The 20,649-nt window shown below is 42.2% G+C and overlaps 1 protein-coding gene across 3 annotated transcripts in view; it reads right to left on the minus strand.

Annotated features, from left to right (window-relative positions):
- The window catches only part of EXPH5 (exophilin 5), an 82,823-nt gene that overhangs the window by 31,536 nt on the left and 30,638 nt on the right, over positions 1 to 20,649 (minus strand). For 2 of the 3 annotated variants that reach the window (XM_080643089.1, XM_080643090.1), the window contains exons 2-3: positions 4,387 to 4,547; positions 2,003 to 2,165 (exon numbers count right to left, since the gene is read on the minus strand). In XM_080643089.1, coding sequence (XP_080499215.1) covers positions 2,003 to 2,165; positions 4,387 to 4,547 — 324 coding nt within the window. Of the gene's footprint in view, positions 1 to 1,058; positions 1,299 to 2,002; positions 2,166 to 4,386; positions 4,548 to 20,649 lie in introns of those variants that run through there. The other variant, XM_080643091.1, reaches the window with a different exon arrangement.

Raw genomic sequence — 20,649 nt, forward strand, 5'->3', positions numbered from 1 at the left:
GTTCTCCTGTGATTTGCAAAATCCTATAAACTGCTTTGCTGACTTGTCCTCCAGAGCAATGCGTGTGACAAAGTCAAACCTTGATGACTTCAGCAAGAAAAAACCGGCTGCGAATGATTGCACGTCCCCAGGGCCCTGTGCCAGGTCCTCTGTTGCACTCAGAGGCCAGGAGCAGCTCCTGAATCAGAGTCCGTATTTTGGAGGTCGATTTTGTATTTAGAAAGATCAGAACTGCCAAAGCAAGTTCAGTTCTACTTAAGGGTAAAGAGCCCCTTAGAACTGATATTCCTACCATAGGTAAACACTTCCTTAACTGCACATTCAGGATTTATATCCAAATAGTTTTTCAAACTGATATTTAAAAATAAAAAGGACGTATTTTTACATTTTATTTCTGAAACCTCTTAGGAGCAAAAACAGTGCTTTCATGACATTTGCACCAGCATAACTAATAAATATTTATTCCCACTTACGTTTTGAAAGTAAAATATATTTAAAGATAAATTCTGAAAACTGCTAAGCACACACGTACACTTAAAAATGACGAAATCTGTTTAATTTCTGCACGCTGTGTTACATGTTTCAGTTCATCTGGTTAAAAGAAAGCTACACGTCATTTTGGTATATGAGAAGGATGGTTGCTAAACAGGATTTTGCAGGAGTTTCAGTTTTCTTTTTAGTTCGGTGTATAACAAAGACACATGCCACCCAGAATAAAGATCATAGATCTTTTTTCTTCTTTGATCCCCTTTTCCAGTAACTTGCAATCTGAGCTTGGAAATAACTTGTCCATAGAGCTAACAGGTTTTTCAACTTTTCCTGGTTTGCTAATGTTAGATTGTTCAGCGATATATAACTCTGCCTTAAAAGAAAATCACTTAAAACACAGATTACATCACAAGTCCCAGCTACAATACACATTAGGATGATTTCTTTTCTTCTTAAAAGAAATTTTAGCTACAAAAAAAATACTCCTCCATTTTAATTTCCCAAATGAGAGAACACTGATGTTTCAAACAGTTTTTACAAAACAAAACAACAACAACAAATCAACTCACCTCTTTGAAAAGTATTTGCTTGTAAGTGACTCTGGTGGAGACAGTCACATAAATCTACATCTTGTTCAGCTCTTTATTATTTCATCAAAGACAAAAGAGCCTCTGGTGAAAGCTAGGAGCAAGAGCCTTCCGTCCACCCCAGAGGAAAGGACAGAACTGTCCCCTGAGTCCAGGAGCCTCATCACCGGCCACCAGCTGCTGGCTGCCTATTGTTTCTCTGCAAGAGTGACCTCCAACACCTTTTACTGAAGCACTGCAATGCACTCTTAATGGTTGGACGCACACACGGAACACACCACGTGCCAAGCCAACACCTTAAGAGGGTGGGAAGCTCTTCAACCAGGAAGGCTTGCTGAAAATATTTAGCAGTCAGCTCAATTGCACAGAAGCAAAAAGTCTTGCTTGTTTTTCACAAAACAATCCAGCAATATGAGTCAAGTAGACCTGATTTATATGGATCTACACCAGGAACCATCTGGGGCGGTGCCTCCACTGCTCCCAAAGCTTCCCCTCCTTCACCTGAAGTTTACATTCTGGGCAACGGCATCGCAACGGTTCTGATTGGCCCGGGTCTCTTTGGCCATCTCATTATTGCTCATTTCGTGTCCCATCTTTCTCTGCCACCACAGACGCACCTACTCCCCAAGGAAGAAGTCGTTATGATTTGAATATATCTGCCAGACCGAGGCATAGACCAGGCATTTGGAGCAGTGGGAAAATTGTCAGTAATTATTACCTGGGACTGTGCAGCTGATTAGAAGTGGGATTTCAGGTGAGCCAAGTTTCATAAGGACTTTGTCCCTCTGCAAGCTAAGTCCTGTTTCCTGCGTTAGTATCTAAATTTAAATTCTGGGAGCAAACATTAACATTCTGAACACACACAGGCTGCCGGCCTCTGGGATCAGGTAACGAATGAGCTGTCACATGACCTGAATTTGACTCACCCTTTCGGTCCCAGCGACTGAAGCTTTAAAGTGTCCTTCCTGGGTTTTCTGAATGAGAACAGGGAAGCAAATGAGGATCTGAAGCTCAGCCGGGAGGGAACGGGTGTTGGGTCTCTTGGAGTAGGTATGTTTTTAGATCTGGATGTTTGTAATTCCAGAGGATCTAAAAGAAAAATGTAAAAATTCTGCATCATTAAAATATGTCCAGGTAAATGAATCTCATGGAACTAAGGCTTTATTCTCTCTTCCCTCCTCCTCTCTCTCTCTGGAGTCTGGAGGTGCAGCAGGCATCTCCACATGAAGACCTTAGGACCGGAGGGGAGTCCTGTGCCTCTGATGGTTCTGCGGAGTGGAGAAGATCCATGTGCACTGCGGACCGCGGTGCCGTGGATACCTTCCCTGTACCAGCCCTGTGAATTTACTCAACCTGTCTTCTCCATGGCTATCTAAAACCCAAGGTGAGCTGGCCCGCTGGTTTGGCTCAGTGGATAGAGTGTCCTCCTGCGGACTGAAGGGTCCCAGTTCAATTCCAGTCAAGGGCACATTCCTCCCTGGTCGGGGCTTGTGCAGGAGGCAACCAATCAATGAGTTTCTCTCACATTGATATCTGTCTTTCCCGCTCTCTTCCGCTCTCTCTAAAAATCAATGGGAAAATGTCCTCCGGTGAGGATTAAATAAACAAAACAAACAAACAAACAAACAAACAAACAAATAAATAAATAACTAGGGTTAGGTGTTGGGGACCTCATTCAGTTCTCATGTGGCTCTTAACCACCCTGTCCTTCAGAAATTTTTATTTTATTATTTTAAAACATCGTGATAGGTACAATGTAACTTTCATATCAAAGAGATGAAAGGGAAAGGAAATAAGCCATTTAGAGTAAAGAATCTATCTCTTTATATATTGCTACATATATGCTTTATATGTACATATGCATGCAATATAAATATGTAGAATATAGTATATGTATAGATAACATATAGTTTTACATGTGAGTACTAAAAATTCTAAGGCAACATGAACACATACAAAGTCTTTTATGCTCATTTAGTACACCATCTTTTGGGCATGCTGAGTTTATAAATATTAGAGGAATTCAAGGTAAGGAGAAAGTCACCACAGTATATGAAAGGTTCAGAGTTGGGCTGGGGTCGCACACCTATAACATGAGGCTATAATGTATCAAAAGCGATTTTAATTCCAACATCTGGGTGCAGGTGGGCTGAGACCGAGAAAGGCATCAGGGAAGAGAGCAGGGAGAGATAGGTTTTTATTCATTTTTGCTGGCTTTTAGCTGCTCTGCTGACGTAAGGGTCTGGTCTGTCCTTGGTTCCTCCCATGCCAGGTGTCGTCTGGTTATCTGAGCTATGCTGTGCTCAAGGCTGCAAGCTTTCTGCAAGATATCTGCTAAGCACAATAAGTATTTCTTTATCCCGTTTTATTCTCTTTAACCCTTTCAGTACATATGGGGTTAATCTAAATATCTGAAATGTGGGTCTTTTTAGATGTATTTGTTTATTATGGGAGTTACAAAATATTGTCAATATGTAAGTTTAGAATTATTGTTACATGTTTTCTGATGTTGCTAATGTTAGTCACATATAAGCAAAAGTTGTCAATGTGACTATCAGTAGAAAGATACTTTATATTGTTATAGTACATATTTTATAACGTCTAATGCACTTTGTTATTCTCGTTATAGTTCTATGAAAGGTTTTATTATCCTTATTTACAGATTTTTAAAAAGTGATTGGTGAAGGTAAGTGACATGCTGGTAGTTACATAGTTAGACTGTCCAGAGAAGGTATTTATTGGAGCTCAAGGGTTTAAGTTACCAAAGTACCAGAAGGGTCGCAGCACCTCTACACCATCCCATCCTTCCCCACCTCTCCTCTGTCTCCTCCTTCTGCATCATCACCACACTAATCTAAGTGCTTACTGTGATCCAGCCTAGTACTTTATACATATAATTTTATTTAATTCTCACAACCACCCTGTGAGGTAAGAATTATCATACCCATTTAAAGATGAGAAAATTGAGGCTTATAGAGAATAAGTAACTTGAATAGAATCACATGGATTCTGATAGAATAGAGAATATATACAGGGTGGAGATTTGAATCCAGGGCTTTAAAAAATATTAATGTCTGTGTTCTTAACCACTATGTTACACGTATTGCCTGATTCTAACAACAGACACCCCAGACATGATAGTACATTTTCAGTTTATTCTTTTCATTTTGTGTGTTATGACAGTTTTGTATGATATTATTTCAAAATAGTCCTAAAGATAAATGGGTTAAATTCAAGAGCCACTGAGCCATTATCTACAATACTGTGCCATAAGAAAAAAAACACAAATGAGATGTAAAATTTTTCTCACCATTTTCTGCCATCACCTTCCTTAGCCTGTATGTAAGGGGTTGTTTTAACATTTGGCTAACATCTGTTTCATTGCAAAACTTTTTTCTTTGAATTTCTTCAAACCATTCACCAGTCACTCCTTGAAGCCATCTGAAATCCCTCTTTGTCTTCTGGAGCTTGCTGAAATAAAGAAAAATATCAAATACACCTTTAAATTCTTCACATCAAGGGGTAAACTCATGTGAATGGGCTAAACTTTACCTAATGGAGACTCTCCATAAACTATAAGTCTGGGGGGAAATTGGCTATAGTCAGAATTTCCTTTTTATGATTGTGTATATGTAGTATATGTATTAGTTGTATTCTCCCAAATACACTAACAATCCTCATCCTATATAATAAAAAGCCTAATATTCTAAGTGTCTGGTCAACCACTCAACCAATCAAAGCATAATATGCTAATGATATGCTAAGGTTGCTCAACCGCTCACTATAATGTGCACTGACCACCAAGGGGCAGATAGTCGACTGGTTGATCAGTTGCTATGATGTGCACTGACCACCAGGGGGCACATGCTCTGACTGGTAGGTTAGCTTACTGCTAGGGTCCGCTCCGATTGGGACTGAGCGAGATGGGCTGGACACGCCCTGGAGCCCTCCCGCAGTCCCTCCCCGGCTGGCCAACCTCCCATGTCCCTCCCCAGCCCCGATCATGCACCGGAGGGGCGGGGGGTCCCTTGGCCTGGCCTGCGCCCTCTCGCATTCCAGGCTGAGGGATCCCCCTCCCCCAGTGCATGAATTTTGTGCACCAGGCCTCTAGTTTACAAATTAAAAAATAAGTTTTTGCTGGTAGTTAAAATAATCAAGTCCATGAGGACAACCTGTCTTGAACACTGTGCAAATGTGACTTAATATGCATTTGAATGACAGATTTTTTAATGACATATTGAAACTAGAATATTCTAGTTCTGATTATTCATTCATTCATTCATGTTTATTCTAGTTCTGATTACTCATTCATTCATGTTTATTCTATTTCTGATTACTCATTCATTCATTCATGTATAATTCACTGGTAATATCCATGTACCAGTCTCTGTGTAGGCAATGGGGATTCAACAATGAATACAACAGATAGGGTATTTACTTGCCCATCCAGTGGTCAAAGGTAAAAGAAATTGCAGAAAAAAAATTGTTGAATGTAAGTGGTCTTAGATAATGGAATTATTTATTTATTTATTTTAAATAAATCTTTATTCAGATTATTACAATTGTTTCTCCTTTTTCCCCCCATAGCTCCCCTCCACCCAATTCCCACCCCACCTTCTGCCTTTACCTCCCCCCCACTGTCCTCATCCATAGGTGTATGATTTTTGTCCAGTCTCTTCCTGAACACCCCCCCATACCCCTTTCCCCCTGAGAATTATCAGTCCACTCCCTTTCTATGCCCCTGATTCTATTATATTCACCAGTTTATTCTGTTCCTCAGATTTTTAATTCACTTGATGTTTAGGTTCCCTTGTTGATAGATATGTATTTGTTGTTCATAATTTTTATCTTTACCTTTTTCTTCTTCCTCTTCTTAAAGAATACCTTTCAGCATTTCATATAATACTGGTTTGGCGGTGATGAACTCCTTTAGCTTTTTCTTATCTGTGAAGCTCTTTATCTGCCCTTCAATTCTGAATGATAGCTTTGCTGGGTAGAGTAATCTTGGTTGTAGGTTCTTGCTATTCATCACTTTGGATATTTCTTGCCACTCCCATCTGGCCTACATAGTTTCTGTTGAGAAATCAGCTGACAATCATATGAGTGCTCCCTTGTAGGTAACTGTTTTTCTCTTGCTGCTTTTAATATTCTCCCTTTGTCTTTTGCTCTTGGCATTTTAATTATGATGTGTCTTGGTGTGGTCCTCTTTGGATTCCTTTTGTTTGGGGTTCTGTGCGCTTCCTGGACTTGTAAGTCTATTTCTTTCACCAGGTGGGGGAAGTTTTCTGTCATTATTTCTTCAAATAGGTTTTCAGTATCTTGTTCTCTCTCTTCTTCTGGCACCCCCATAATTCTGATGTTGGTACGCTTGAAGTTGTCCCAGAGGCTTCTTACACTATCTTCAACTTTTTGGATTTTTTTTTGCTTTTTGCTTTTTCGGTTGAGTGTTTTTTGCTTCTTTGTATTTCAATTCTTTGACTTGATTCTTGTGTTCCTCTAGTCTGTTGTTGGGTCTCTGTATAATATTTTTTATTTCAGTCAGTGTATGTTTATTTTCTAGTTGGTCCTTTTTCATATCTTCGAGGGTCTCGTTATATTTATCGGCCTTTTCTAGGATATTCTTGAAAAGCCTTATAACCGTGGTTTTGAATTCTATATCCAGTCATTTGTTTTCCTCCATTTCTTTCATTTGTGATCTGTTTGTCTCCGCATTTTCACTGCTTCCCTGAGTTGGTAGGGTCGCTTTGTGTGCTAGGTTTCCAATATGGCCCAGTGGGTCGGCCTCCCCAGTTAACCTGAGGTGGACACTCTTTGTGCACCCCTTTGTGGACTGTGTGTACAGCCTTGTTGTAGTTAAGTCTTTATTGTTGTTGGTATCACTGGGAAGAATTGACCTCCAGGCCAGTTGGCTGTGAGGATCAGCTGTGTCTACGCTAGGAGAGGTTTGGTGCTGGAGACAGCCTTATAGGATTAGACTTGCCAAATTGCAAAAGCCTCTGTGCTCAGCTTGGATGGGGTGGAGTCTCAGGGCGGAGCAGACAGTCTTGGCTTCCCGTCAGCCTTGCCCTTGCACACGCGCGCCTCCAGACCTCTGCCTTCCCTGGCTCCCAAGTCTCCGCCCAAGAGTCCAGATTCCCCCTGCTAGAGCGTGGGTCCCCAGGGGCTCGCCTGGAACTGGGGTTCAGTGCAGTCAGGAGCTTCTGACTCCCTTCTGCTAGGGAAAGCCTGTGGCAACCTCCGCAGTCCTTGTGCACACTGGCACACGTGCCTCCAGACCCCTGCCTGCCGGGGCTCCCCCGGGTCTCCGAGTCTCTGGTTGCCTTTCTCTCTACCTGACAGTCCAGACTCCCCCTATATGAGCCTGAGTCCATGGGGTTTCGCCCTGAACTGGGGTTCAGTGCAGTCGGAACTGGGGTTCAGTGCAGTCGGGGCTTCCTTCCCCAGATAATGGAATTCTTTAAACACAAAAAACACAAAGCTAATACTTGGGTAGTAAGAAGCAGTGTGATTTGAGATAGCTGGAAAAGGAAGCCCAAGAACAAATGTGTGTGCCCCCCACTTTCAGAATACCAGAACTGAAATTCTATCATCATTTCTTCCTTCTCCTCTACCGTATTCTGCTCAGTCCTCTTTCAAATGAAAAGCTACTCTACGTTTTAATTTAATCATTGGTTGTAATAGGTTTTTTGTTTTTAAATTACAGTTGGCATACAATATTATATTAGCTTCAGGTGTACAACCTTGTGATTAGACATTTATACAACTGACAAAGTAGTGATCACCCTGGTAAATCTAGTACCCATCTGATACTATACATAGTTATTACAATATTATTGTCTGTATTTCCTAGGCTGTACTATGTATCCCTGTGACTATTCTGTAACTGCCCATTTGTACTTCTAAATCCCTTCACCTTTTTCAACCAACCGCTAACCCCTCTCCCATCTGGCAACCATCAAAATTTTCTCTATATCTGGCCCTAGCTGGTTTGGCTTAGTGAGTAGAGCATCAGCCTGCAGACTCAAGGGTCCCAGGTTCGATTCCGGTCAAGGGCATGTACCTTGGTTGCAGGCACATCCCCAGTAGGGGGTGTGCAGGAGGCAGCTGATTGATGTTTCTCTCTCATCAATGTTTCTAACTCTTTCTCCCTCTCCCTTCCTCTCTGTAAAAAATCAATAAAATATATTAAAAAAATTTTTTTCTCTATATCTGTAAGTCTGTCTATTCTGCTTGTTCATTTATTTTGTTTTTTATATTTCACATATAAGTGAAATCATCTGGCATTTGTCTTTCTCTGTCTGATTTATTTCACTTAATATAATACCCTCTAAGCCCACCCATGTTGTTGCAGAAAGCTTCATTTCCTTTTTTTTTTAATGGCTGAGTCATACCCCATTGTATATATTCACCACTTCTTTATCCATTCATCTGTTAATGGACACTTGGGTTGCTTCCATAGCTTGGCTATCCTATATAATAAAAGCCTCAGTGGCATCACACGCGACATCATCACAAGATGGCCACCACAAGATGGCCGCCCTCACGTCATCACAAGATGGCTGCCACAAGATGGCCAGCAGGGGATGGCAATTGTGTGTGATCAGGCTGGCAGGAGAGGGTAGTTGGGGGCAAGATCAGGCCGGCAGGGGGTTAGGGGCAATCAGGCCAGCAGAGGAGGGCAGTTGGGGGCAACCAGGCCTGCAGGGGAAGGCAGTTGGGGGCAACCAGGCCTGCAGGGGAGGGCAGTTGGGGGTGATCAGGCTGGCAGAGGAGCAGTTAGGCATCAATCAGGCAGGCGAGTGGTTAGGAGCCAGCAGTCCCGGATTGTGAGAGGGCAGTCGGACATCCCCTGAGGGGTCCCAGATTGGAGAGGGTGCAGGCCGGGCTGAGGGACACCTCCTCCCCTCCCCTGTGCATGAATTTCGTGCACCAGGCCCCTAGTTGTAAATAATGCTGCAATAAGCATATGGGTGTATTTTTTTTTTTTTTATATAGTGTTTTGGATTTCTTTGGATAAATACCCAGAAGTAGAATTGCTGGGTTCTTCTTTGTCACTTCTTGTAGCCTTTGTTTTAAAGTCTATTTTATCTGGCATCAGTATTGCTTCCCCAGCTTTTTTGTTTTATTTTGTTTTCATTTTCATGAAATATACACTGAGTGGCCAGATTATTATGATCTCTGAATGCATAATAATCTGGCAACTCAGTGTATATCCTATATAAAAAGGCTAATATGCAAATTGTCCCCTCGACCAGGAGTTCAACCAGCAGGCAGGCCGGCCAACTGCCCATGTCCCCTCCCCCTGTTCAGGCTGGCTGAACCCCACCCATGCACGAATTCATGCACCGGGCCTCATATATATATATATGTATGTATACACATACACACACACACACACACACACACACACACACACGCACACACACTGAGTGGCCAGATTATTATGCTTTCAGAGATCATAATAATCTGGCCACAGAGTGTATTTTTTCATCCATTTAGTTTCAGTTTGTCTGTGTCTTTCCATCTGAAGTGAGGGTCTTGCAGACAGCATATGTAAGGGGCTTGTTTTATTATCCATTCATTCACTGTATATCTTTTGATTGGAATATTTAATTCATTTGCATTTGAAGTAATTATTGATAGAGATGTATTTATTGCCATCTTACTATTCACATTTTTGATCCTTTTCTTTTTTTTTTTCTTTTTTTTTCCTTTTTTTAGTGCCCTTGACTGGGAATTGAACCTGCGACCCTAGGGTCTGTGAGCTGACACTCTAACCACTGAGAAAAACCAGCCAGGGCTCTTCTTTTTAAAAAAATCCTCACTGGAGGATATGTATTTGGGTTTTTTATTATTATTGATTTTCAGAGAGAGAGAGAGAGATTGGTTGCTTCTTGCACATGCCCTGATGGGGGATTGAACCCACAATTTAGGTATGTGCCCTGACTGGGAACCGAACCTACAACTTTTTGGTGTGTAGGACAACACTCCAACCAAATGAGCCACCAGGGCAGGGCTTTCTCCTTGTTCTTAAAGACCCTTTAATAATTTTTGTAATACTGACTTGGTGGAGATGAACTCCTTTAGTTTTTTCTTGTCTGTGAAGCTGTTTTTTTGTTTGTTTGTTAATCCTCACCCAAGGATATTTTTCCCAAGGTGATTTTTAGAGAGAGTGGAAGGGAGGGGGAGAGACAGAGAGAAACAACGATGTGAGAGAGACACATCAACTGTTTGCCTCCCGCATGTGCTCCAACCAGGGCTTGGGATCAAGCCTGCAACTGAGGTAGGTACCCTTGACTGTAATCGAACCCAGGACCCTTCAGTCCACAGGTTAACGCTCTATCCAGCTGGGGCTGAAGCTCTTTATCTGACCTTCAATTCTAAATGATAGCTTTGCTGGGTCATCTTGGTTGCATGTCCTTGCTTTTCATCACTTTGAATATTTTAAATCCCTTCTGGCCTGCAAAGCTTCTGCTAAGAAATTAGCTGACAGTCTTATAGGAGCTGCCTTGTAGGTAACTAACTGCTTTCCTCTTACTTTTAGATTCCCTCTTTGTCTTTAACCTTTGGGTTTTAATTATGAGGTGTCTTGGTGTGAGCCCCTTTGGGTCCATCTTGTTTGGAACTCTCTGTGCTTCCTGGACTTGTATTTCTATTTTCTTCATCAGGTTAAGGAAGTTTTATGTCATATTTTTTTCAATTGGTTTTCAATTTCTTGCTCTTTATCTTCTCCTTCTGGCACCTACCTGATGCGAATGTTGATATGCTTAAATTTTTCCCAGAGACTCCTTACACCAGCTGTGGGCAAACTACAGCCCGCGGGCCGGATCCGGCTGTTCTATTCAGTTCTCTTGCTCTCCCCTCTGCTCCTTTACTTTGAATTTATATTAGTTCACACAAACACTCCATCCATGCTTTTGTTCTGGCCCTCCGGTCCAGTTTAAGAACCCATTGTGGCCCTCGAGTCAAAAAAGTTTGCCCACCCCTGCCTTACACTATCCTCATTTTATTTTATTTTATTTTATTTATTTTATGGGTTTTTTTGCTGTTTTGATTGGGTGTTTTTTGCTTCCTTATTTGCCAAATCGCTGATTTAATTCCCTGCTTCATCTAGTCTACTGCTGATTCTCTATAATTTATTCTTCATTTCAGTATTCTTTATTTTTGACTAGTTCTTTTTATGGTTTGCATATCTTTTTTTATGCTGTTGACATTCGCATTAAGTTCCTTGAGATCCTTATAACCATTGGGACTTGTTTCTTTGTCTCCTTATTTTGACTGCTTCCCTGTGTTTGTTTCTATGTATTAGGTGGAGCTGCTATGTCTCCTGAACTTGCTAGAATGGCCTTATGTAGGGCCCAGTGGTACAGCCTCCCCAGACACCAAACTGGGTGATGCTGGTGTGCCCTGTGTATGCTGTGTGCATTGTCCTAGTGTAGTTTATCCTTGATTGCTGCTGGCACCTCAATGGGAGACATTCACCCCTCTCCCAGGTCAAATGGTTTTGAGGACTGGCTATAACTACAATGGAGGATTGGCTGTGCAGGGGCTGACTTCATGGAGCAGGACTCACTTAAGTGGGGCTTTGGTACCCGTCATGTCCACCCTTTAAGTGTCTTGCTTGTGGCTATGATTGGGTGGTGTTTTGGTGTTTTCTGAAGCTGTCCATGGGTGCACTGCCTCTGGTGCTTCTTGAGAGGTGAAGGCCAAGGTCAGCTGCCACTTGTTCCCTACTTGGAGCAACCCAGCATGAGCTACAAAACAATCTGCAGATGGCTGCTACTTGTGCTGGGCTTGCAGGTACCCAGTCCAGGCCAAGCTCCAAACCAAGGCTGGCTGCTGCTTGTACCAGGCCTGGGACCAATTAGTGAGGGGTACATGACATGCAGAGGCCAGATGCTGCTTGCTTGAGGGATTTTAGGAAAGTCTGAAGCTTGAGCTAAGACAGGCCCTTTGTATGGAAAAGCCACTGGAAATGGCTTGGGTGGATCCAAAATGTTGGCTGGGGCAAGGTCTCAGGACATCACTAGGGCAAGGCAAATAGTGTTAGGTTGATGGAGACTTAGATATAGTGCCTACCTTCTGGCTTTGTTGGGGAAGACTCAGCAAATGAACAATGGCCTCTGCCAGCACTTCTGTCTAGGATAAAGCTCCCCCTCCAGCCCTTCCCCTGATGCCATACAATCCAGTTACCCTCTGTATGTCTCTGGTGCCTTCAGAATGATGCCCCAGTCCTGGAGCTCAGAGGAAGTAAGTCCAAGTAAGTCTGTGCCTCGGCCCTTTAAGAGGAATACCTGGGACTCCAGCGCCTTCCTCTCACTCAGCCGCAATCTCTTTGTCTGTTTTTTTTTTCACAGCCAGAAGTTATTGGGGACTTATTGGCACTCAAACCCTGGGCTGGGGGTTTTGATGTGGGACTGGAACCCTTCACTCCTTAGGGGGAACCTCTTCAGCCGAGATATCCCTTCCGATTGCCACACAAGGGTATGAAACCAGCCTGTTCTGACTCTCTGCCCCTCCTTTTAGTCTCGATGTGGCTTCTTTATATCCTTAGTTATAGGACTTCTGTTCAGCTAGATTTCAGGTGATTCTGAATGATGGTTGTTTTGTTTAGTATTGTTGTGAGAGTTTCTGAGTACATTTACATGCACCACCATCTTGACCAGAACCTTATAATTGTTTTTAAAAAGCAGATCATTATGTCCATCCAGTGTTGCTCAGTGGTTGAGCATTGACCAATGAACCAGGAGGTTACAGTTTGATTCCCAGTCAGGGCACATGCCCAGGTTGTGGGCTCGATCCCAAGTTGGGGGTGTGCAAGAGGCAGCTGATCAATAATTCTCTCACATCATTGATGTTTCTATCTCTTCCTCTCCCTTCCTCTCTGAAATTATACACTGAGTGGCTAGATTATTATGACCACCTGACATTTGTAGGCAAATTAGCTGTACACTGCATCGTATGGGATATGGAAGCCGAAGGCCTGTTTGAACACCTTTGCTGTCTGCAGTTACCAAGATAAAACATCTCCAATTTGCACAGGAACACAAGGATTGGACAGTCGAGCATTGGAAAAAAGTCATGTGGTCCGATGAATCACATTTCCAGTTGCATCATGCAGATGGCAGAGTGAAAATTTCATGGAAACAGCATGAAAGCATGCACCCCACATGTATGAGTACAACCCTTCAAGCTGGTGGGGGCAGTGTTATGGGTTGGGGCATGTTTTCCTGGCATGATTTGGGCCCTTTAATTCATGTGGAAGAACGTCTGAATAGCACAACATACCTAAGTATAGTTGCTGATCAAGTTCATCCTATCATGTTGATGGCATATCCCAATGGAGATGGCTTCTTCCAACAAGACAATGCGCCATGCCACAGGGAGACTTTACCTTGCTTAGGTGGCCCCCACAATCACTGATCTCAATCCAATTGAGCATTTGTGGGACAAAGTTAAAAGAGCCATCAGGCAGCTGGTTCCACAACCATCAAATCTCACAGAACTGGACAGTGCTATTCATCAGGCATGGTGTCAGATTCCTCGCATCACCTTTCAACATCTCTTGCAGTCAATGCCAAGAAGAATTGCTGCAGTATTGAAGGCAAAAGGTGGCCCAATGAAGTACTGATTGGGTGGTCATAATAATCTGGCCACTCAGTGTATATATTAGAGGCCCAGTGCATGAATTTGTGCATGGGTGGGGTCCGGCCAGCCTGGTTGAGGGGACAATTTGCATATTAGCCTTTTATTATATAGGATATACACTGAGTGGCCAGATTATTATGCGTTCAGAGATCATAATAATCTGGCCACTCAGTGTATATTTTAAGGTCATTTTGCTCTATTTCAGGAGGCCCTTAGAACTGTTTGGAAAAGGGAAGTGCTCAGTCCAGAGGGAGACAGTCCTGAGGCAAACAGAGCAGAAAGGGGAGTTTGAAGAACCTGACAATTGTCATGAAGCAGGCAGTTTGGCATAACACTGATGAGAAAGTCAGGCTTGCTGCTGGGTTCAAACTTGGGAAGTTCTGCTGTTCTGGAAAGAATTTCATGTGACTCTGCAGTGGTTGCCCTTTATCCAGGGTCCTCTGTGAAGCACACATTTTTAGGGACCTTGTACTACTAAGAAGGTGGTGTGCAGGACAGCTGCATAGTGGCAAATTTGGAGTTAAAGGCAATGAACTGAGATAGTTGCAACTCAGGCTCCTGCTTGGGGCTATGATACTGTCATTTTATAAAATAATTGAGAAGGAAGCCAGAGGCCATCCTGCCCAGACTTGCATTTTGAAAAGCATTAGGCAACAATCATTAGGTCCAGCCCACATAATTTGCACTAGTGCTTCCCATTTTCCATTGCCACCCCTCTGACAAAAGGTCACTCCTATCTTTATTGTTACTTCCCTTACTAAAGTATCTTTCAAACCGCCCCCCCCCTTTTGTTAATGTTTTAATTTATTTCAGAGAGAGAAAGGGAGAGGGAGAGAGAGATAGAAGCATCAATGATGAAAGAGAATCATTGATCAGCTGCCTCCTGCATGCCCCCTAATGGGGATCGAGCCCACAACCCAGGCCTGTGCCCTGATGGGGAATCAAACTGTGACCTCCTGGTTCTTTGGCTGATGCTCAATCAAGGAGCCATACCAGCCGGGCAATATCCCTCTTTTATGTTTCGTTACTTTGTCTTTTACCATGAAATTGCCTTACAGCCAGTTAGTTGTGTGGTCAAAATATTTGCAGCAAAGATGTTTATGGCAAAAATGCTTACATTGAAAATGCAGGACACAGTATTTCACATGGTTGTAATAAATCTTATTCAATAGGTACTTGTGGAAGGCTCCTATGGTGCAGATACAGAGGTATAATGGTGAGCAGAGCAGATATGTTTTTTTTATATATATATGTTTTTATTGATTTTTAAAGAGAGGAAGGGAGAGGGAGAGACGAGGGGAGAGAGAGAAAAAGAGAGAAAGAGAGCCCTCGCCAATTTGGCTCAGTGGATGGAGCGTCGGCCTGGGGACTGAAGGGTCCTGGGTTTGATTCTGGTCAAGGGAACATGCCTGGGTTGTGGGCTCAATCCCTAGTGGGGGGCGTGCAGGAGGCAGCCTATCCACAATTCTCTCTCATCATTGATGTTTCTATCTCCCTCTCCCTTCCTCTCTGAAATCAATAAAAAATATATTTAAAAAAGAGAGAGAGAGGTCAAATGAGAGAAACATTGATCAGCTGCTTCCCACACAACCCAACTGGGGACTGAGCCCTCAACCTGGGTATGTGCCCTGACTAGAAATAGAACCTGCGACCCTTTTAATAGCATCTATTAAAAAGTAAATAGATGCTTATGAGAGCATATAAGAAGGGGACCTGGTCTGAGGCAGCAGCAAAGATTTCCCTAAGAAGATGACAAACGGCCTGAGGGTTGAAGGATGAAGGATGAGGCAAAGGGTCATGGGCAGGAAGAATTTTCTAAGCAGAAGAGTAGCAGCCGTGGAGCAAGTGGCCCAAGGAAGACACAAGGAACTGAAACGAGGCCCACCTGGCTGAGGGTGGAGATGGAGAAGACAACTGAAGAGAGAGGAGCAGGCAGCTGGCTGCCAGGTCAGGCAGTGTTTGAGGTTGGGTGAAAGCTTGGCATTTGGTTCTGGAGCAATGAGAAAGCACTGAGGATGTGGCAGGGCTTGACACATCTGACTTGCATTTGGAGAGAAAATTCCAATGGAGTACAGGAGAGATAAGATTGACCCCAAGTGTCCACCAAACAGTGAAGTGACTTTGCAGGGTTAGGGACAGAGACATGCCTAGGAAGACTCCCAGATTTTTTATTTTCATGGGTGCATAGAAGATGCTATTCATAGACACAATGCTCATATAATCTAAAAAACAAACCCCAACATTATAAACCCCTTTAACATTACTCATCTCTGGAGCAATCATTAAATATTTGCATAATATTCAAACTGGTATATTTTCCATAATTTATTTATTATTGCTCTGGTGTGGAACATTGAGATTTCCCCCTTATAAATACTGCTATAATGAATATCAGGAGCATTTTCTATTTTTACAGTGCCTATGACAGACACTGAAGTAGAATTATTGGTCAAAAAGTCAAAACATTTTTGTGGTTCTTCATACACATTACCAAATGCTTCTCAAAATGGCTGTAGCGTTATTACTCATGCCAGCAATGTACAAGACTGTCATTAGGCATCCTTGGGAGACTCATATTATTATTTTGAGTATTTTTATTTTCTGAATTTAATACTTTCAAGGTATAATTGTGGGTGGCTATTTTTCTTTAAGAAAATTTCATTTTCTTTGCTTAACAAAATATGCCACAATTCTTTGATAAGTAGTAAGGTTTGAACACTTTCCCATGTTTGTTTACTAATTACATTTTGTGTTTTTGGCAATTGTACCTTTTATCAATTAATTAATCCATGTCTCAGAGTTTTTCATTGGAATAAGGCATGATTAATAAAAATATGAACTAATTGCTCTAAATACTTCTCCCAGGTTTCTGACTTTCATCCTGATTAAATGTGAATGTTGGGCCATAGAAAACTCATTTTGCCTAGGCTAGAGTAGGTAAAACATAAATTGATCCATAGGTGTGCATATGCTAATATTTGTCTCATGAAAACCATGAGAAATAATGACAGTAGTTACAAGCAGATACATAAAAGGGCAAGATTTTGGAGAAATTCAACAGCTTTTAAAAGACGAAATATTTCAAGATTAATCCTGAGGAGCATTGTCAGGAAAGTGGGGATCATGTACAGCCAGACAATTTAAGGGTAAAGTAGTAAAAAAAATAGCACTGTGTTTACCTATTACCAATGAAGCAAAACATAAATAGTTCTAGCCTTTAAAGTAAGGATAACCCAGGAAGGGAAACTGGGAATGCCACAAACATCTAAACTCTTTGCGTACTTATAACTCAGCTCCTTAGTCTTAGACACTCAAGAATCCTGTGTACTATAAAATAGCCTGTACATTTATAACGGTTAAGTGAGCTTTTTGTAGTAAAAGAAGCATAATTGTTTAGACTCATTCATTTACTTAGAAATAAAGTATCAAATTAGTTCAACACTAGCAAAAGAAATTCTGAACATAAAGTGGGGTGCCCTGAAATGTGAAACTTAAGAAGCCAGTATTTTTAAGTCTCAGCTGGCTTTAGTCTGACAGAGATAACATTTGCTTACAAGTGGAAATCAACCAAGTTCATTGCCACCCTGCATAGGACTCTTCCTCACCTACACTGGTTTGTTTTATACTCAGCCAGCGATTTAGAGCAGACAATCCACTTTATGCCAATGAGAAGAACCTCGGGGTTACAAATGGCATGCATATAGATAAATTACAAGTGCACAACTGGTTTGCTTCATCAGTCCAGCTTGACTCAACATTATCATGAGGACTGCTGACTACACTTGTAATTTTTCCTAGCCCCAGGCTGGTTAACTTGACTCAGTTAAATCAGGTCTTCTCTTGCTGGGCCTTATCGTCTTGGCCCCCTACACAGGAATCTTAGCCTGCTGTGTGCCGCCTTGGATTCCATCTAGCATCTCCTGAACAAGTCTGCCCTCTGAGGTTCCTCCTCCCGAGTTAGATTTGTTTCCTTTATTTTCCATCCTTGAGTAATAAATCAAATCCCTTCTTTATTTTCCCCAACTGTGCCCTTGCTGATCTTTGCTACTCACTTTTCTTTGTTCACCTTTATTCCGAGCAGGTGTTTGTCCTCATATTTATTTCCATGACTAATTGATCATGTACTACCCATTTGCAATGTGAGCAGTAAATGATAGTTGTCCCTTTATCTCCATTCTTTGGCCCCACTTGTCTGCTTTCTGTGAATCAAATCCTAGCCCGTTCTTGAGTTGCCATTAGATAGTAGAAAGAGCACTGAAGGAGGCTCAGGTTTATTTGGATGATCTTGGCCAAATATTTAACTTTCTTGGCTTTATCTTCCTGGTTTGTTAAGGATGGTTAGATGAAGTGGTACCCTGTTACAAAGCAGGCCTCCCTAATTCCTCTCTAAAGGCACTCTTTCTCATGTGACTTTGTCACTTCTCCTTGACCTTGAACTTGGGCTGGCCTTGTGCTTGCTTAGACCAGCTGAAAGTGACAAAATGAAACGTGAGGCCTTGCAGCTTCTGCTCTCTCCCTCCTGGAATCTGGATACTGCTGCATACAGAAGCTCGGGCTAGCTTCCTTGAGCATGAGGTCCTGTTCAGAGGGAGGCCCCATGAAGCACATCACCAACCACCAGACTGGTGAGATAATTATCAGAATTCCTTTAAGCTTTGCACAATTTAAAAACATGAACAAAGATGAGATTATCTTGAAGATATCTTCTGGTCTAAAATGTTTGATCAAAAGACTCATCATCATTCCTACATCAGATTTAAATCATTAAGAAATCTTATAAAACTAAAAAGGGCCTTAAAACATCAACCTCCCTGTCTTCAGGTGAAATAATAATAATAACAAATAATAACAGCAGATGCTATGCATGGAGTGCCTACTATCTCCAAGGATTTTGAAATATTTTTTGCTAATCCTCACAACAGTGCGGAGGTACTGATGTCCACATTTACAGAGGTGGCACTCAACTCGGAAGACTGGATTTGTTGCACGGGGACGGGAAATCACACTTCAATTCTAAAGCCCCTGGCCTCCTAATCTTCTATCTCGCCGCCTCTGGGTATTACTAACCCCACTACTAAGCAATGCAATTGGTATAAGCTTAAAGTTACTTTTGCCAATTAAAAATATGGTAATGATAATTTAAAAATGATGGACAAATTTTGAAAGCAAACAAGTCCCTGAAGCCCCGAGATGGGAATTGTATCTTCCATTTCCTTGTCAGAAAAATCTCAAATATTTCTCAAAATAGTTCCCTTACCAGTTCCTCTTGCCAAGGACATCAATTCCTCTTTTTTATGTTTTCACCCCCCTTATTTTGTCTCATTACTCACATTTTTTCCTCCATTTTCTTGGCTTTTGTACCCATAGTGTTCTTTCATAGCTGATCTTCCTGTACCTGAGCCATCTTATTACAACTTGTTCTGACTTCTAGGCAGTTAAGCATCTAGATCCCTATCAACCGTCTACTCTGGGTTTTAAGAACCTTTTGCCAAATAATCTCCAAATCCCCTTACCCTATGCTGGTTTTCCAGGTTCAGTCCTCAGTGAACCCTAGAACGAATTGTTCAATTACACTGAGTCCTGGAAAAGTGGACTTGTTGCCCGAATTATAAGAGATCAAAGCAGCACAAAGTTTTCCTCCCATAGAGGAATTCAAACACATTTTTGTTTCGTGTTGCCCAGCAGCCACAACACACAGAAACCCAGATGGTGTGTGGGAGGCAGGAACTGTTTTCCGAGTCAGAGCTTAAACACTGGGTTAATGCCACAATGGAAGCTGGATACTCTGTCCATTGAAACACCTTTGCAAAATCCCGAAACCCCCAGGAGACTCAGGAAAATGTTGCCCCTTTGTTTTTTTTGCCACAGAAAGGTGATACTTCCAGGTACAGATTTCTTAGGGCTCATCCTCTAGGGAAAGCTTTAGGACCACTGTTGTGAGTTCCCAACCAGGGAGGGGCAGAGTAGAGAGAGCAAAAGCCCTGGTCAGTGGCTGCCCCAGCAGCATTGCAATCCAGGGCCTGGCTCCGCTACCTGCTGAACTCCTGACGAGACTGTTTTTTGAGAGCCTTTCTCTTGTCACCAGAACCAGTTCTTCGGTTCAGCTGGCAGCCAAGACTCAGGGAAGGGCAGGGATTAGAAAAGCAAGCAGGTTTCTGGGGAAAATGTGTTCTTTTGAGAGTAAAGTTAAACCATAGAAAGAAGCCTGAGGGAAGGGAAGCTCAGATAAAGAAAAGTGATACTCTAAAGCAAGCAACAATGACAAAAACAACAGGTCTTTGGAACTCAAAGAGTAGCAGCAAAATAATGGCATGCAAGCCACACTGGATAACCAGCCCATTTAAACTCCTTGAATGGCTGTGGCTGAGGTTGCCCAATCTAGAATAAAAGACAATCTTTTCTATTTTTTAAATTGAGAATTGTAACCTTCCTGGATATTTATCCTCACATGACACACAGTCACAACAGAGGGGGAATATAAACTGTCTCAGTAATACCAATGATGTGTAATTCCCATACTAGTTCAGATCACAGCGAGTGATGTCTTACCAATTCATCACCCTATAGAAGGTGCTGTAGAGAGTCTGGCTATCCATCCACTCTAAGGTCAAACTTAGAGTTTAATGCCCGATTCTTTATGTAGCTATCAGGGCTTTTCTGTCTTTCTAGATTTATCTTTATCTTTTTAAAACCCACTTATTCCTTTTACTCACGCCACCTGGGAAAGCTCCCAGGGTCACCTCTGTATTTACCAGATTATTTTGAGTTACTCATCATGTACCTGTTTGAGCCTCTGTATTTTAACCTGAAGAGTCCCAGTCTTTCATATTGTTCTCAGGTGTCAAGTGCCCTCTCTGACCTTTGCCTGTCCCTTCTCTCTGGCTCCTTCACATTCCAGATTCAAACAGTGCATTTACGGAAGATG

Source organism: Plecotus auritus (genome assembly GCF_963455305.1).
Source record: "Plecotus auritus genome assembly, chromosome: 9".
Taxonomy (NCBI): Eukaryota; Metazoa; Chordata; class Mammalia; order Chiroptera; family Vespertilionidae; genus Plecotus; species Plecotus auritus.